The sequence below is a fragment of the Acanthochromis polyacanthus genome, chromosome 18 (assembly GCF_021347895.1).
Source record: "Acanthochromis polyacanthus isolate Apoly-LR-REF ecotype Palm Island chromosome 18, KAUST_Apoly_ChrSc, whole genome shotgun sequence".
Taxonomy (NCBI): Eukaryota; Metazoa; Chordata; class Actinopteri; family Pomacentridae; genus Acanthochromis; species Acanthochromis polyacanthus.
In genome coordinates, this window is record NC_067130.1 from 16971822 (window position 1) to 16990029 (window position 18208).

The 18208-nt window shown below is 39.5% G+C and overlaps 1 protein-coding gene across 2 annotated transcripts; it reads left to right on the forward strand.

Moving 5' to 3' along the window:
- Positions 1-276: 276 nt before the first annotated feature.
- Positions 277-17741, forward strand: trappc13 (trafficking protein particle complex subunit 13). 2 transcript variants are annotated; one of them, XM_022191598.2, is made up of 13 exons: positions 277-422; positions 2217-2285; positions 4521-4620; positions 4703-4787; positions 4882-5009; positions 7588-7660; positions 10687-10731; positions 11167-11184; positions 15560-15693; positions 15777-15975; positions 16068-16168; positions 17198-17345; positions 17434-17741. In XM_022191598.2, exons 1-13 carry the CDS (start codon positions 377-379, stop codon positions 17539-17541), a joined length of 1254 nt encoding a protein of 417 aa, XP_022047290.1. In that variant the 5' UTR covers positions 277-376; the 3' UTR covers positions 17542-17741. The 2 variants fall into 2 exon arrangements, with proteins under 2 accessions (XP_022047290.1, XP_022047291.1); XM_022191599.2 differs by lacking the exon at positions 11167-11184 and having other exon boundaries at positions 278-422.
- The last annotated feature ends 467 nt before the right edge of the window (positions 17742-18208 follow it).

Here is an 18208-nt window from a genome sequence, read left to right on the forward strand (position 1 = left end):
CAAACAAAAAGAATAGCAGCATACAACAATATGCATGAAAAACTATGAGTTCCATTCATAAGAGCCTGAAGAGAGCATTTAAGCACAACAAAAAGATTTTACTCCAATTTTGTGTTGTGTGATGAGAATAGAAAAGAGAGGAAAAGAAAAAAGAAAAGTAAAGAAAAGAAAAAGCAGAAGAAAAGGAAAAAAAGAAAGATAAGAAAAATGCATTTTTGTAATGCCCATCCCGGACTCTAGGTAGCAGTACGACTTCTTAGCCCACAAATTAAAGAACGAAGAAGAAAATCGTTGCCTGTGGGTCAAAGTTCAGCTAGCTTGTCACAGCTAGCACAGTGGCTAACATCACCCCAATAAGACAGCTACCTCTGTCAAAATGGACGTGAATCAGGCGAAACAGGAACATTTACTCGCATTAAAAGGTATTTAACTGTTTTGAGCATTAAGAGGTTGTTTAATGGGTACAACAGATGGTTAGTTTGATGTTTTAGTGCACCAAGATGCTGTCATTTATTGCTGCTGTCAGCTGCTAGTAGCGGCATACTAAACAACAGTAACAATTTACATTTCTAAATAAAAGCACAAAACTGTTGACCGCTGTTGACAGTCTAAAAAGTGGTTTTCTTGTCGTTTTTGGAGTTCAAGGCTAAACCTAAAGACTCATTGCAGCAAGAAATAATGTCGAAAACCATCAGCTAACTAGCTGTAGCTGTTGTGTTGTTAGCACATTAAGCTTTCAAGCGCTGTTTCCTGAAAGATGCCCTCAGAGACTTACTATTGTCAGCATGATCCAATATTTCTGTGTTTTTTTGCCTGTAAATATTTGTTTATACCACTGTAGATATTGACAGCCACTGGCAAAAGTTATTTATCAGGAGATTAGCTGGCCAATAATCCTATTTCTGTTTAGTCGCATTAAAAGTTGTATTTATATGTAATCGAAGAGAGCATGTGCCGGATCTCGCTTTATGTATGTTTACTACCATGTCTGTTGTTGTCACACTTGATTATCTTTTTTGTTGTTGTTTATTATGAGTTTATAATGGTGTACCTTCTCAGCCAGGTCTCCCTTATGAAGAGATTTTAATCTCAGACTACATCCTGGATAAATACGCAAAAATAATTCTGTTTTTAAGACGTGTGCTCAGCTCAGATCCTTCTTTGAAAATATGTTTCTTGGGCAGAAGTCTATTGTTATAGATTGCTGCTGTCAGCTTCTGAATGTTAACTTTTAGACCTGTAAATCCTATTTGAGATGGCATTAGACTAAAAGGAATTCATTTGAGATCCTCAGATGCAAATTGTGAAGTTGTCGCTATTAAAGATACCGGTGTCTCATAAATATCAGGTCTTAATTCACTGTGTAATAGATTTCAAACATGTTATGGAGCAATACCTTGTAAAATACCATCAAAACTGTCACACATATAGGATGAAATTGAATTTACAACCATTGACACAATAGTTTAAACTCAGTCAGACCTGCTACATAACATATATGCTAAACTGCAGTCTTTGCTCTTTGGTGACTACATAAAAACAATTCATATGCTGCACTCTGCTCTCCGTGCTTTACATTAGACACTAGGTTTTTACAGATGCAATTTAAAAATTTGACGCAATAATGTTTAGGGACCTCGTATAACGGACTATCTATAAACTACTGCACATAGCCTGAGGTCTTAAGACAGGAACCTATTAGTAAATCCCATGTCAAGAGAATAAAGAGGAAAGATCATTTGCTCTGCCTCTATCTGCCTCACACAGTCACATTTATTCTTTTTGTTTCCTCTAAAAGCACATTTTTTATCAAAAGACTTGTGAAAAATGTCTAATTAATAGCTTTTTCTATTTCATATTGAAATGTTTTTTTTTCTTTTATTGTAAGAATATTTTTTAGGCCTTACTTTAGATATATACGTAAATGCTTACATATACGTATTCCATTTCGTTTATTAAATTGCTTTTTTGATTTGGTTGTAAATGGTATTGTTGTTCCCAGTCAAGAAAATAATGCAGATCAATTTATTATTGCTATAATCTTTCGTTGGAGCCTTATTCTAGATGGTTTCTGTGATTGGTAAAACTTTCTTCAGCCACTGAAATGAGCTGCAGTCTTTTATGAAATGAAACCCTGTGTTACTTATGAAAACATCACCACAGTAACTAACCTACTTGTGTGTCTAGGCACTAACCAATGACATTCTCGTTTACAGTGATGCGGTTAACCAAACCGACTCTCTTCACAAACTTGCCGGTCACATGTGAAGATCGAGATTTGCCAGGTGAGCCTCTTTATATAGGTCAAAAAACAACAGTAACAACACCTGTCTAGACTTTAATACACTGTTTGCAAACCTGTAGCAGAAGAGAATATTCTGTAATCAGCGTTTGCAGGGTTACCAGACACCCAGAATTATAACATCTGTTGCATAATGGCTTATTTGTGTTGCCTTTGTCTGTATTTTGCAAATAACATTGCACTTTTTAATTAAAATCATGACTGTCAACTGGTTGAGTCAGCTTTCCACTCGATGCGGTTGTTATTTCTGCTTCTCTTAGCGTAGATGTGGATGACGTGGGTCAGTCAAGGATGCCAGGGATACAGACTTGGTCAGTTATGCAGCTACTAATGGAACAAATGTAGCAGCAACCACCCAGAATACCTTTGAAAATGCAATGGAAATGTCTGCACACTTTAGTAACCCTAAGCTCTTCAAATAGTTGGCAAATCATCATTCTAAAGTTATATTACCTAACCTGCATATTATAGGATTCTGGGAATAAACAGCAGTACTGCAACTCCACAAAGAAGGGCCTCAGTCAGACAAAAATATGACACAGCAGAGCTAATGACAGCTTGTTTATCGCAGGTCTCATGCTCATGTTAGTAAGGAGAGGGGAGAAAAGAAAACACGAGCGGTAACACAACAATCCTGTTTTTGTTGTATAATGTCTTGCTGGTGGTCGTTTTACTTTGCTAATGTAATCTTGTTGATTTTAGTGTTTTAGAAGATGGAGAATCAGCTAAAGAAGCTGTGTTTTGGAAGCTGGTTTTCTATCCATTTTACTTGAATATACAAACCCCTCAGGGTACCAACTCACATGCACATGACTGTGTTTGAAAAACTGACAGTCGTGCTTCTTAAAGTTACTCAGGAATGTGAATAAATATGCAGTCAGTGCCTTAATGTGAAATTTTAGAACTTTTTTGCATGAATGGAGTCACAGCTCATGTCAGAATTATTTGTCTTCTTGCTGGAGCCGAAAGCTTCAAAATAGATCCTTCTTTGGATAATCTAAAGTTATTAATGCTTAGATTTTTGAGAAATCCTTGTCGTTGCACAACGGGAAGCAACAGAATTACTGAGACCAGGCGTAGGTGGCCATCTTCCTTGTTTTTTTAAGCTTCTAAAACCATCGCTTCTGCTTTTTTAAAATGTTTCCCTCCGACATTCAACCAATTGCTACTGATGTTTTAGGTTGCATTAGGACGTCCTACTCCTGCCAACTGACAAGCAAAAGCAACATACGTCCTTGTTTATGTTATTGTATTCAGTATCTTAATGGTACTAAATGTATGTGGTGAAGGGGCCAGCTTGGATGGTAAGGGAATGTAAGGATAGCTTCTGAGCCCGTACGCAACAGTATTACAGATTTGCTGTCTCAGATTCCGAATTTAGTTTGCCAGACAGAGTTTCTTCTGTTTGTTTTCCCTTACAGCACTGAGCAATGCACTGGTAACCGAACTCCTCATAGTCCATAATTCATGCTGACACTTCTCGGTAGAATCTTTATTTATGTAAAGTGAAAATGTATCTTCAGGATGAATTAGGTGCATTTTGACATGAGCAAGATAAAACCATTCCCCTTTTCTTCCATCGTGTTGCTTTAACTGATGCACCGAAAGCTGATTCTGGCATATTGATGTTATTGCTGGTGTTAATAATGGAGATAAATGCAGGAGATCGTGTCATAATAGTATTCCGAGTAGTTATTAATAGTAGTCTGTGAGTTTTCCATTGCAAAGTTATAGGATAGAAGGAAGAAGCAATTTGAATGAAAAAATGAAAAGCTTTCTGGTTCAATCTGCTTTGAAACTTCATCTTCAAAGGCTCTTTATTTGTCTCTGTGATCCTCCCTGTGGCAAATAAAATGCTCACACACTTTGACAGCACCTTAGTGGTTCAAAATGGTGTCTACATCTTAGATAGCCACACTGTCCACAAGAGAATGGCCTCAGAATGATTTGTTGTTTAGTCTTACTTGTGCCCAGGGGTTTAGGTTTTTTTGTCTGTAGATTTATACCAAAAACAAATGTATGCACACTGGTTGTTTGTTGAATTACTTTTTCTACTTCTATTTTTATCCAGATGTTTTTCCCTGACTGAGATGCAAATAGCTACACACACATCATATCAAGTGTTTGTCAAGCAGCTCGCAGTGGAACCAGTGAGCCAAATTCATGAACACATTTCATATGTACTTGACAGATGTTTTGTGTATTTTGTTCTCCGTAGGGGATTTGTTTGGTCAACTTATGAGGGAGGATCCCTCCACCATCAAAGGAGCAGAAACATTAATGCTGGGAGAGATGCTGACATTACCACAGAACTTTGGGTAATAAAGACAACTGCATGTGAAGTCAACCAATCAAGCAAGAAGTGTTTGTGTAACACTTTCTTGTCTTTATGTTGTACAGAAACATTTTCCTCGGTGAGACTTTCTCCAGTTACATAAGTGTGCATAATGACAGCAGTCAAGTTGTAAAAGACATTCTTGTGAAGGTATTGTAAAGAAGTAGTACCCATCCAGCACTTATTGCATTTCATTTCTGTTTACCAATAATTGAGTTGTTTTTTGTGGTATGATCCCCTACAGGCTGATCTACAGACGAGCTCACAGAGGCTCAATCTCTCTGCATCAAACTCGGCAGTAGCAGAACTCAAACCTGAATGCTGCATCGACGACGTTATCCACCACGAAGTCAAAGAAATTGGAACACATATGTGAGTGCCTTCTGTGTTACATACATTTCTGTGCGTGCATACATAAGCAAGTCTCTGACAGAGTAATATGTCTGAACAAGTGACATTATTTATTGCAACGAAAAAACACACAACAACAACGTAGGGGTCCTTCTCATTCCATAAGGGCCGATCATATATTACTCAACTGATACCCTTCAACTGCAGAAGGGAACCCGAGAACCCAGGGCAGTAAATCACAGCTCAAATGTACAGACCAAATATTAAATAACACAATAAATTAACTTGAGGACACAACCAGTGCACAAGCTGGGTCTCAGTTCAGCCAAGCATTAAGGCTATGAATTTCCCACAGTGAGTTGTAAAAGCAAAGTGACTCAAACAAAACAATTACCGGGCCACAGGCCACGTGAGGCTGCATGGATCGACGAAAGCAAACAAATGTTACAACTGAGACCCAACGGACAGCAGGAAATGGTGCGAGTACCCGGAGCAATAAAAACACAGTAATTACAAAATTGACAATTAACCTTCTGAACCCCCAGTAGTCTCTGGGCATTTTTTCCTTCTGTGTTATTTCTGCACGCTGCTGCTTCATTTCTGTCACTATAAAACAAAATCTTTCACCTCTAACAGCAAAACCATGGCTAGAAATAAAGAGAATATGTCTTTTGTGCAGCATGAGACACAAAAATAGAAGAAAAAACAAAAGTTGAATTTCTTCAATTATTTATCTTACAAAAACTGAAATAAAAAATAAAATGAAATCGACATGTACGTCAGTTTTCCGAGTGCTCACAGGTGTAACAAACCCTGGAAAAAACATTGTGATTCGACACACTGTCTATATTTTTTACTTACGTTTTAAGTTTGTGGTTATTCTCGACGTCTCTTATGTCATTTGAGTAAACTCACTCCACAGTTCAGCCCAGCTCAGCTGAAAAGTCCCTAACTTTTTGCCACATGACTGTTGGTTTCAGCTGAGCCATTAGTGAGTTCCCAGTTGTGGTGAGGAGCACAGAATTTTAGGATTTTTACAGAACTTCGTTAGAGCAAACAGTTTAGTTTGAGCAAATTTTTAAATGAGAAATGTAGAATGAAGTAATTTTAATTGAATATTGCATTTTTAAGCTTATATTTGGTTTAGTGTCTCAACTGAACAGCATGTCACAAATGAGTAGTTCAAGAACTGTTGGAGAGTTCATAGTGCACAGACAGTTGGTGTTAACCTTGCCAGCAAGTTGATTTCTCGCGATATTTGTGAGTTCACAAATCTCTCAAGAAACCATCTTGCTCCGCTCCTGCCTTCACTTTTCGTACAGCACCAAGTTGGTTCGGGCCAATCACGCAGCAGTATTCGTGTGTGAGGCGGGATATCCGGGTGTGACGATGACACCAAGCACCAGTAGATCAAAACAAACACGGCAACGGAGGACAACAATCGTGTAGATGCTGCTATTAAGTCAGTTTTAGCTGAATCTCCTATCGCTTCTTTGAAGGAAGCACAACGAGAGGCCCTTTGCGCATTTCTGGATGGTAAAGATGTTTGTGCTTTTTTACCTACGGGTTTTGGTAAGAGTTTTTTAATCTACCAATTGGATCCGCTCGTTGTGAAGATCCCGCGATTGGCTAAAAACAAACCTGTCAGAGGCGGGACAAACTGTTGCATTGTCCAATCCGTGCCTCTTTCCTCCCAACGGATTTACATGTAGCGGTCCCAGATTGATATTGTGGAGTACTATCAAGTACTACACAATTATTAATCTGGCTATTGCCAGGTTAAATTGGTGTCATTTTAGAATAGAATATTCTTTATTGCCATTATACAATACAATGTATAATGAGATTGCAAAGCTTATCCTTTTCAGTGCCAGGAAATCTTAAAGATAGTGCAAAAACAGTCTATTTACATATATAGAATATAAATAATGGAGTGGATATAAATAACAGTGAGTGAGGTAGCAGTGTATATTGCACAGTTACACTTTATTGTTGTGCACTATATTTTGGTGACTTTGGAAAGGCAGTGCCTAATTAAAACCCAGTGGATTCAGAGGATTGAACATTTTTAACAAAATAAGAACGACAATTTTAATAAGCATTTTACACCACCATGTACCTAAAAAGCATTAACTCTGTACACCTCCTACACTGATTTATTTGTCACGCTCAGCAGATTTACGTTTCACAGCAAGCTCCTGATAACATACTTTGCGGCCACCCCTCTCCTGTCTCCAAGGACATGCAAACATTAAAAAGGAGCACCTGCATCGAATTCCATGAAACAAACTGCTCCTAAAACATCATACATTAAATCTCTCACTGCAAATGGAACTTACTGTTTTCCCCCTCCCACAAAAGAGAACTATTACCACCCCACACACCTGACTGTCTTATCATTTCCTCTTTTAATCAAAGAGCAGACAGAAGTTAACCACCAGGTGCCACCAGTTCCCTGTGAATGCCCTCATTTTATTAGAACAAATGTGCCAACAAATCCAGAATGTCTTCCCAACAGACTAAATCAGGGAACAAAGTAAATGCTCCTGAAATAAAACATCAACCTGCTGTTCTAAATGTTTGCTTTTCTTTCTTCCAGCTTAGTTTGTGCAGTCAGTTACACCACTCACTACGGAGAGAAGCTCTATTTTCGGAAGTTCTTCAAATTCCAGGTGAGTTACATCTGAGTTGTCTGTGTAGGTTCTCATTCATCCAGGTCATGCTTATCCAAAGTAGTTTAAATAAATCCACTGGACTTTAAGAAAGTTCCTTGAAGACGTTTCACCTCTCATCCAAGAGGCTTCTTCAGTTCTGGTGGTGGTTGGTGTTGCCTCAGCTTTTACGCCTCTGTGAGGTGTGTCCAGGGCTATTATCCCAACGACCGATACCAAAACTCATGTGACTACTCAACGATGGTCGTTGTGAGTATCTGTGGGGGTCATTGAAATGCGCAGATGTCACTGAGCCCTTGTGTGCTAATGGTGGTCATTAGCATAAGTCTGCTGAGTAGTTCTTTTGGGGAGTTTTGAAAGGACCTCATTGTAAATTGGCGAAAGATGATGTCACAGACCACCACCCCTGTTCAGAGATGGCTTCTCTACTTTGACATGGATGGCTTCTTTCACTCCTCTCTCAAACCATCTGTCCTCCCTTTCCAAAATCTGAACATTGGTGTCCTGAAACGAGTCTCCTTCTTCCTTAAGGTGAAGGAAGACTGCCGAATCCTGTCCTGAGGAATTAGCTCTCCTGTGTTGAGCCATGCGCTTGTTAAGTGGCTGTTTGGTTTCCCCTGTGTAGAGATCTGAGCATTCCTCGCTGCATTTAACTGGATACACCAGGTTGCTCTTCTGGCTGTGTGGTGTGGGGTCTTTTGGGTGGACCAGTCTTTGCCTGAGGGTGTTATTTGGCTTAAAAAAGACATGGATCTGGTGTTTGTTGAAAATCCTCCTCAGTTTTTCAGACACACCAGACACATATGGAATCACTATATTGTTGCGCCTGCTCTCCTTCTCTTCCATCTTCACTGGGTTGTTCTCCTTTCTGGATCTTGTGTGAGCCTTCACAAAGGTCCAGTCAGGGTATCCACAAGTTTTCAGTGACCCTTTCAGGTGTTTGTGTTCTTTTTTCCTGGCCTTGGGTACTTGTGGGTAACTTGTCAGCCCTGTGTTGCAGGTTCCTGATGACTCCTAGCTTGTGCTCCAGTGGATGGTGAGAGTCCAAAAGCAGGTACTGATCCGTGTGTTGGTTTCCTGTATACCCCAACACTCAGACTTCTGTCCTCTTCTATGCGGACCTCACTATCCAAAAAGGGCAAAATGTTGTCCTGTACATCCTCTCTGGTGAACTTGATGTTGCTGTCCACGGAGTTGATGTGTTCAGTGAAAGTTTGCACCTCATGAATTCTGATCTTGACCCATGTGTCGTCCACGTATCGGAACCAGTGGCTCGGTGTTTCTCCGTTGAACGAGGTCAGGGCCCTGTGTTCCACTTCTTCCATGTATAGATTGGCCACAATAAGAGACACTGGTGAGCCCATGGCACATCCATGTTTCTGCCTATAGAAACTCCCTCTGTACTGGAAATAGGTGGTGTTCAGGCAGAGGTCCAAAAGTTGGCAAATCTGGTCTGGGTTGAGGTTTGTTCTGTCGCTGAGGGTGTTGTCTTGTAGAAGCCGTTGCCTCACTGTTTCCACTGCCTCCATTGTGGGAACACATGTGAATAGGAAGGTGACATCGTAGGATACCATGGTCTCATCTGCATCCAATCTCAGTCCTCTCACCTTTTCCACAAAGTCCATGGAGTTCTGTACATGGTGAGGATTTTTCCCTACCAACGGGGCCAAGATGGTGGCTACATGTTTGGCGACGTTATAGGTGAAGGAGTTAATGCTGCTGACGATAGGTCTGAGGGGGGCTCCTTCTTTATGAATTTTGGGGAGGCCATATATGCGTGGAATGGCATCCCCAGGGTACAGGCGATGGTATTGCAAGCGGTTTATTGTTTCCTCCTTCTGTAGCTTCTGTAGGCAATCCACAACCTTCTTTTTGTAGCTGCTGGTTGGGTCGCACTTCAGGGTCTCGTAAGTGCTGTCGTCACTAAGCAAAGACATTACCTTGGTATGGTAATCAGTTGTGTTCAAGATCGCAGTGCATCTTCCTTTATCTGCTGGAAGAATGGTGATGTTCCGGTCCTTGCTCAGTGTCGTCACTGCCTTCCTTTCTTGAGTGGACAGGTTGGAAGGGGGAACCTTAGCTTCAGAAAGGACTGCTGTTACCTTTAGCCTTAGCCCCTCTGCTTCTGTTGAGGATAGGTTGTTTTTCTTGATGGCTGACTCTGTGGCCGTAATGAGGTCCACAACCGGTAAGTGCTGTGTGGTGATAGCGAACTTCAATCCTTTGGCGAGGACATCCTTCTCTGGTTGGGTGAGGTCTCTGTCTGATAAATTCTTCCCATCTGTGTTGTGTGTTATCTGCAGTTGGACTTCCTGGTTCCTGTCTCCAGCTGAGTTCTTCTGCCCTTGTATTTTTGTGTGCCCGAGATTGGCGGCTTAGAAACTTGCGTCTTACAATCAGGTCCTTTCAAAACTCCCCAGAAGAACTACTCAGCAGACTCATGCTAATGACCACCATTAGCACATGAGGGCTCACTGACATCTGCGCATTTCAACGACCCCCTACCGATACTCACAACGACCATCGTTGAGTAGTCACATGAGTTTTGGTATCGGTCGTCGGAATAATAGCCCTGGACACACCTCACAGATGTTTAAAAGCTGAGGCAACACCAACCACCACCAGAACTGAAGAAGCCTCTTGGATGAGAGGTGAAACCTCTTCAAGGAACTTTCTTAAAGTCCAGTGGATTTATTTAAACTACTTTGGATTACATCTGAGTGTTCTCATTAGATGACAGCGGTAAACTCGCGTGCGAGCTTGGAAGCGACTTGAGAAATGCCACATACCTACAACAGAGCAAATGTAATTATCACCCCTTCTGTGGATTTGGTGTCTTGCAGTCTTTGGTCTCAGTTCTGGATCAAACCCAAGCCTGGCTCCTTTCTTTTTAGCATTACCATATTGTCCTTCAGATTTCAGTTTCTTCCAGTTGATTTCCAGTTGGATGAAAGTTTATTTCCCGTTGAATGGATGCGCCGTTCGAGAAAACTGCAGCTTTCAGTTTGCAATCTATTTTCAACCAGGTTTTGAAGCCGCTGGATGTGAAGACAAAGTTCTACAATGCAGAGGTAAACCAGCCGCTCCCAAATACTGCCACCAGCACCACATTAATGTAAAGAGCAAGTTCTTACTCTAGCGTACATCATGCTTCATGTCATGTTTCATTTCATAGTTAGGAACAATTCCAGATGCTAATAGAGGCAGTTAGCATCAGATAGGCCTCCTGGAAAACCCTTGTACCTCCTGAGATGTCAACTAAACAGAAAAACATTCAGTAAAATCTCACCGTTTGGCTTGTTCTTTTGAAGTCTTTTGACTCCAGTGTTTGGATGAAAGAAGCTGGAGTTAAGGGTTTTCCTGAGGAGAGGCAATAAGCTTTTCCTTATTTTCTGTCATTTTCATATCAGTAGCTTTTTGTATTCGACTGCAAATATTCATTGTCATCAACTTTGGCATGTAACTTCATTTGTTTATTATGTCTTGTATTTTATTTTCTCCATTAGAGTGACCTCAGTTCTGTGGTAATTGTTTCTTCTGTTCTCATCGCTGAACATTAGCTTCTTCTAATCCTTTTTGGTGCAGCAGACTGTGTCTTTCTGGGCTGATAGAAAGGTGCAAAGTAAAAGAATGGAAAGAAAAGCATGAGCATTGAAAACGCCTGCTGCATTGTTAAAGAGAAACGAGTGTCAAAGCGCATTATTGTTCGTTAATTCTTGACTTGAACTTCCATTATTTTTCTTTTGCCCTTTCTCTGTATGCTCGTGCTTTCCTGCAAACTCATTCGACAGAGGGCTTGTTCTTAAATGAAGTTTACGGTGTCAAATTGTGGTGGGTGTGGACTGATTAATGATATTTATTATCACTGGGGATAATAGCAGGGTGTGCTATGATTAGCTTTAATTCTATTTGTCAAGATTTAAGTGATTAAGTAACAGCGCAGTTAGAAATGCTGGTGCTCAAATGGGTTTGAATCTAATTTTTAACTTTTGTTTTCTCAGACTGAAGGATACAGTGTGACGAATCAGGCCAATTACAGCCATATTCTCAGTGATTATATGCCCAAATTACTGTCCTTTCCCAATCATTTGACAATTGGACATTTTCACTCTAGTAAATGTGATTATATGCGACAAAATGTGAGGTTTCGGTCAGAATGGCTTTGCATGGAGCAGAAATGCTACGCTCTGTCATTTAACATTAACTTTCAGAATGGTTCATGGTCAGCTCTGATATTATGAATTGCAGGCATGAACTAATCTCTGCTTTCTTTCTTATTGTGTCTCACTGTGTCGTAGAGGCTGCACAGATGAGGTGTAAAGACAGCTGAGTGTTGCTCTCCCAAAGCGTCAAGTAGTTGCTGCTGAAAAAACAAAAATGACTTTCATATATGTGCATTTTTAAGACACCTATAAAGATTTTGTTCCAATTATGTTTCAGTCAAGAAAAAATACAGTTTTACCAATTATGTCAGATAATGGTAAAAAAAAACAAAACATTTTCTAGATCTTTCTGTACAACTAAGTGACTTTACTTAATAACATATGCTTTTTAAGACTGTTATTAATGATGTTTTGTTAATAGTAATTGATTATCTGTATTAAATGTACAAGATTTGACTAACTATACAAAACAATGTTAACCTTCGTGTTGTCCTGCGGGTCAAAACTGACCCGCTTTGAAGTTTGCAAATGTGGAAAAAATATATTTTCACAATGAAACTTCTGATGTCCACATTTTCAACATTTTTGGGAAATCTTTGAACATTTTTGGGTGGAAAAAAAATGTTAAAAATGTTTCTTAAGAACATTCACCAAAAAATCAACCAAAATCCAGCAAAATTTGCTGCATTTTGGTTGATTTTTTTGTGAATGTTCTGAAAGAAAATATTAAAAGTTTTACTGATATATATGGAATCATTTTAGATATTTTTAGGATTTTTTGAAAGATTTTTCACATTTTTTTTTGAGAATATTTACAAGAATTTTCTTGCCACATTTGGGGATTTTTTTTTTTTAAATAAAACTTTTAGGGAAATTTTTTTAAGGAAGTATTGGAATTTTCTTTCTAAAGATTTTGCAAATTTGCAGAAATTTGGGGAGTTTTTTGCTGAATGTTTGGATTTTTTTCAGAGAAGGAAACAATATTTTTTGGTGCCCGTAAATGAAGACAACAGGAGGGTCAACAAAAATCAGTGAAAGGTTCACAAAAGTATTAAAAACATCACCTCAATACACTTAGCATCCACGATACATAAGAGAGCTGGTTGTGTTAATTCCTAAACACCCTGAGTATTTGTGCATCAGCGTTAATGGACTGGCACCCAGTAGGATAGCTCCAGACTGAAAGCCTTTGCAGAGATGAAGAGTGCTGGTATTATAATGTTGCTGGAAGGCTCTGACGCAGATAGCATGGCTGCTTTATGTAACCTGATCGCTTCACAATGCACAACTAGGGTGATCTGATGGTCAAATGGTTTTGGTGCATACAATAAGGACTAAAATGCCCCAAAGCAGCAGAGTCCCCAATTCAACTCTGCCTGGCTGGACCTTTACTTCTTGTCATTTCCCAGCAGTCTCACCCCACATTCATTCAATCTGCACTGCTTTATGCAAATCAGGGGGAAAATGCTGGATAACACCCCGGAATGCACAACTACTTGATGCTTGAGAGACCAATTGGAGAGATTTAGGAAGTAAGAAAGTCCACTAAGCAAAGTTAATCATTGTGCAGCCCCTACTGTGCACTTCTACTAACATATCCTCAAAGGTACACTGAGCAAACCTAATAGAATTTATTTTCTGTAAGTTTCATTTACATGTTTGTTTTATGTTTTTCTTCTGAGTACGGCTGATAAATATTCACTGTATGACTCTCACATCACAGGAAGAGTAGCTTAAGGCTGTGGTTCTCAACCCTGTTCCTCAGGACCCACTGTTCTGCATGTTTTAGATGTTTCCTGCTCCAACACACCTGATTCAAATGATCAGCTCGTCATCAAGCCTCTGCAGAGGCTTGATGACGAGCTGATCAGGTGATCAGGTGTGTTGGAGCAGGAAACATCTAAAACATGCAGAACAGTGGGTCCTGAGGAACAGGGTTGAGAACCATTGGCTTAAGGTATAGATTCACTTTTTTTTTTCCTTTATCTGAAAACATTTCTCAGATGCCCACTCTGTTTGTACACTGAAAGAATTCCAGCTGTAACTCTCCTCCTGTCCTTACTGGCAGTGAGAATCCGTTTCCAAGTCTAACATGGTTCAATTATTACAACCTGCCACTGTGTACCTGAAAATAGTTTTACAGTATTTTTAGCAGTCATAGGTGAGCTGGTGTGCTCAAGCTGCAGGTAGTGGAGAGGGAGGCGGGACTTTATAGATCTGCATATTGTAACGAGGCAGTAGTGTAGAGTTACATCTAAGTCTTTCTACGGCAGGAATGAATTCTTTTAATTGAAAAAAAAAGCATCTAAATATATCACTTTCATTATAGTTTTTTGCAGTTAAATAAATTAATGAATTTACTGAAGCTCACTTTAAGCTGATATCAGTCTTCAGTGGTCTGAGTTAGTTAAATAGGTGGGTGGTTTCAAAAGTTATCGTCTTCTCTTTTTTCAGTAAAAATCCCTGTTTTCAATTTACAGAGACAGTTTTCTGAGCAAAACAAAGCAAATTCATATTAAAACAAGAAAAGCACTCAGAGAGCACAGCATACCGCCAAGGCTGCTAAGTGTTTGTTTCATTTCCAACATAGGACATCTTAAATAAAAAATGACCTTGCGCTGAGCACAGGCGTGTGTTATGTATGTGCACATTTTATACGGATACCGAATCATGTGGCCTAAATTTGTAGCTGGCGGCTGGAATTGATGGCACTCTGAAACACCCCCACAATTTAGTCAACTGTTCCTTGTATCATTTCTGACGGAGATGTCCCGGTTGATTTGTAGTAGGATCGCAAACGTGATCGTCAGCAGGCAGCTGTCATTGTTGTCATAGTTACATTATTGCCTTGCTGCTATCTTGCAGTGATACAGAAATCTTGAACAAATCTGTTGATCCAGACTATAAGCAGCATCACTGCCAAAATTCAATGAGGGGATTCTTGTAACATTTCTGACCTTCCCTGAAAATTTCATCCTAATCCGTTTGTCCGTTTTTGAGTGATGCTGTGCACAGACAGACGGACAGATTCACAAATTCACAAACGTACGCCAATCATCACATTATTCCGCTGCGTTCCTTGGCGGAGTAACAAAAACTGATTCCTACTTGCTTTGTGTAAGTCAAGCCGCCGAAGCCCCCTGCTAGCTTTGGTCAAAGCCCCGCGCTGGTCAATAATTAAACCCCTAAAATACTCATCTCTGATCACTAAGATTACATATTGATTTATTTTTCCCTGAAAATAATCAGTTCCTCATTTTAAAATGGCTCAATACCAACTCTACATCTTCAACAAAATTGGTTCCTCAGGTTTCTTAGATATGAAACCCTTAAAGTCTGATGTCTTTGGTACACTGTTGTTTAGGAAATGCTCAGCCATGGCGTTGACTGCCTGTTTCAACCGTGATGTTTCTCAAGTAAATAAAAACACCATATGAACATGTCGACAAGGTATAAAGCTATAAAATTTATGAGGACGGTTTCTTTTCTAGGCTAATAAGGAACAGAGGAAATTACAGCGACCAATAACAATTTAAATGTACATATGGGCATGTGAAAATTGTTTTAAGACACTCTTGTAAACAGTCTGAACTCACTCTTTGAGGCTGTAGGATTTAACCTCACTTCATATCTAATTATAAAATAATGTGTTGCTCAGTTCACCTAGGAGATTGTGTAATTGTTGCATAATAGTTAACATCAAACATTAGCGTGACCCCTGACTTCCCCGCTGCAGACAGATGAAGTGTTTCTGGAAGCTCAGATCCAGAACATCACCACGTCACCAATGTTCATGGAGAAAGTTTCTCTCGAGCCTTCCATGATGTACAACGTCACAGAGCTCAACATGGTCACATCTGGAGATCAGGGGTAAAGGCACACACTCATTCCTGATGATGCAATTGGAAAAAGGTGAAATCACTCTTGACTCAACTTTAGTGTCTCCCTTGCAGAGAGTCCACATTTGGGAAAATGTCTTACCTGCAGCCCATGGACACACGACAGTATTTGTACTGTTTGAAACCGAAGCCGGAGTACGCGGAGAAGGCCGGCATCATCAAGGGAGTGACGGTGATAGGAAAGCTTGACATTGTCTGGAAGACCAATCTCGGGGAGAGGGGGAGGCTGCAGACCAGTCAGCTGCAAAGAATGGTATTTTGATGTGTGGCCAGCTCCCAAAATCAGACAGCCTCATTCTTTATCTGCACATTAGCTTATTTTTTTTGTCCTTGTGCATCCTCCAGGCTCCGGGGTACGGAGATATCCGGCTGTCTTTGGAGATGATACCCGACACTGTCAACCTTGAAGAACCCTTTGACATCATCTGTAAAATCACCAACTGCAGGTAAAAATCCACCCTAACAGAGAGTCATCTGTCTTTTATAGGATTCAGTTGTTGACCTACAGCAGGGGTGTCAAACATGTGGCCCACGGGCCAAAACTGGCCGGCCAGAGGGTCCAATCCGGCCAGAGGGACCAATCCGGCCAGAGGGACGACTTTGTAAAGTGTAAAAATTACAGAGAAGACATTAACTGCAATTTGTAAATTTGTAAAACTATAAATTTAAAATAATTCCTAGACCTTGACAAGTTGTTTTGATCATAAGGTAAAATACTAGATTGCTCATTATTCTTTTGTCATTTTGTGTTTCATTTTTGTAATATTTTGTCGTGTTTTTGTTGTTTTTTGTCTGGCTGTTATCGTTTGTTGTTTCTAGTTTTTGTCGTTTTGTGTTCCCTTTTTGTCTCGCTTGTGTTTTTTGTCTCATTTTTATCATTTTGTGTTTTGTTTTATTCATTGTTTTGGGTATGATTTTTGTCATATTGATTCATGCTTTTGTCATTTTTTGTCTTGTCTGTTCAATTTTGTAACTTTTTTTTTGTCGCTTTTTTGTTTTGTTTCTTGCGTTTGTCGTTTGTATCTCATTTTTGTAATAGTTTGTTGCTTTGTCGTCTTTTTTGAAGTAAAATACTGTATTGTTCAGTTCCAGATACCTGTGACTAAATGTTGTGTGCCTTTGTAGATACTGTGATCTGGAAGTTGTAATGTGTAAATGAGAAACTGAGGCATAATATTGTTGAAATTGAACTTATTTTTCTGAAGAAATTTCAGGTTGTTGATGATGTTTTGTAGAAAAATAATTCCTTAAATGTGGATGTTTTCAGAATGTACTTTTTTGCACTAGAACAAAGGAGACATTTAGAGTTGTCATTATGTATCGGTTTTTATGTTATGATTTTACTGGTCCGGCCCACTTGAGATCAAATTGGGTTAAATGTGGCCCCTGAACTAAAATGAGTTTAGACTCTGACCTACAGGCATTAAGCACTGATAGCACTAACACCCAGCTTTTCTGTGGCCTTGGTGTTGCAGTGAAAGAACAATGGACCTGGTGCTGGAGATGTGTAACACCAGGTCGATCCACTGGTGTGGAATATCAGGCCGACAGCTGGGGAAACTCAGTCCTGGTGGCTTCCTCTCTTTGCCCCTCACAGTCCTCTCATCCGTCCAGGGTCTGCAGGTATGAGCCAAACTTTCTGTATTAACATTTGCTGGATCAGATCAAATGCTTTTCCTGCTTAAGCCCCTCATATCCCTCTTTCTTTCAGAGTATTTCTGGATTAAGACTCACAGACACATTTCTGAAGAGGACGTATGAATATGACGACATTGCACAAGTGTGTGTTGTCTGCCCGTTTACGAGCAACGAGTCCTAGAAATTTTATTGACATTTTTGACATTTTAGATATGAATGGACCAACTGTGCAATTCTGCACGACACTGATATTTCACTCTTTTTGCAAGCTAAGGGGATAATACTGTATTTTAAAATGAATTGTGAATAATATAAATCACTCTCTCTGAAAATATTACTGTAAATGTGCAGAAATGTTAATAAAATCTCTGTAATCTTTGATTTCCTATTGCTTTTAAAAAAAAAAACATGGTGTCCATGGTGGCTTTTGTCATTAAAACTGTTCCAGAGACACTGGCAAGAATATTTAATGCCATTTTGTTATTTTTAGTAACTTCGTATTACTCTACTTACTCTGTTTAATAGACTTTTTGTAGACTGCACTCTGCATGTTTTCTGCGTGTTAATGCAGATTAGATTTTCAGATACACAGTGTGTCTGTTGCTCTACTCAAAAGATATGATACAATATTGTTATGTTTATGTATTTATACGTCTGTGTGTGTATATACATATACAAAGCATTATCAGTTACTTTCACTTATCATTTTCAATAAGCTTTTTGCAAAACACCAAGACCAATTTGCAACTGTTTTTACAGTTGGACTGATTAGATGGCGAGCTCCTTAAAGCGTGGCACTGATGCATTGTGGGGATTCTCTGAGATGTTCGGTTGATCCTGGTGTCAAA

What these genes read in the sequence shown, in the direction of transcription:
- trappc13 (XM_022191598.2), top strand. Translation starts at nt 377, where the DNA reads ATGGACGTGAATCAGGCGAAACAGGAACATTTACTCGCATTAAAAG. An exon ending in TGAAGATCGAGATTTGCCAG is followed by an intron (nt 2,286 to 4,520) that starts GTGAGCCTCTTT and finishes TGTTCTCCGTAG; the next exon opens with GGGATTTGTTTGGTCAACTT. An exon ending in CCAGTCAGCTGCAAAGAATG is followed by an intron (nt 15,976 to 16,067) that starts GTATTTTGATGT and finishes TGCATCCTCCAG; the next exon opens with GCTCCGGGGTACGGAGATAT.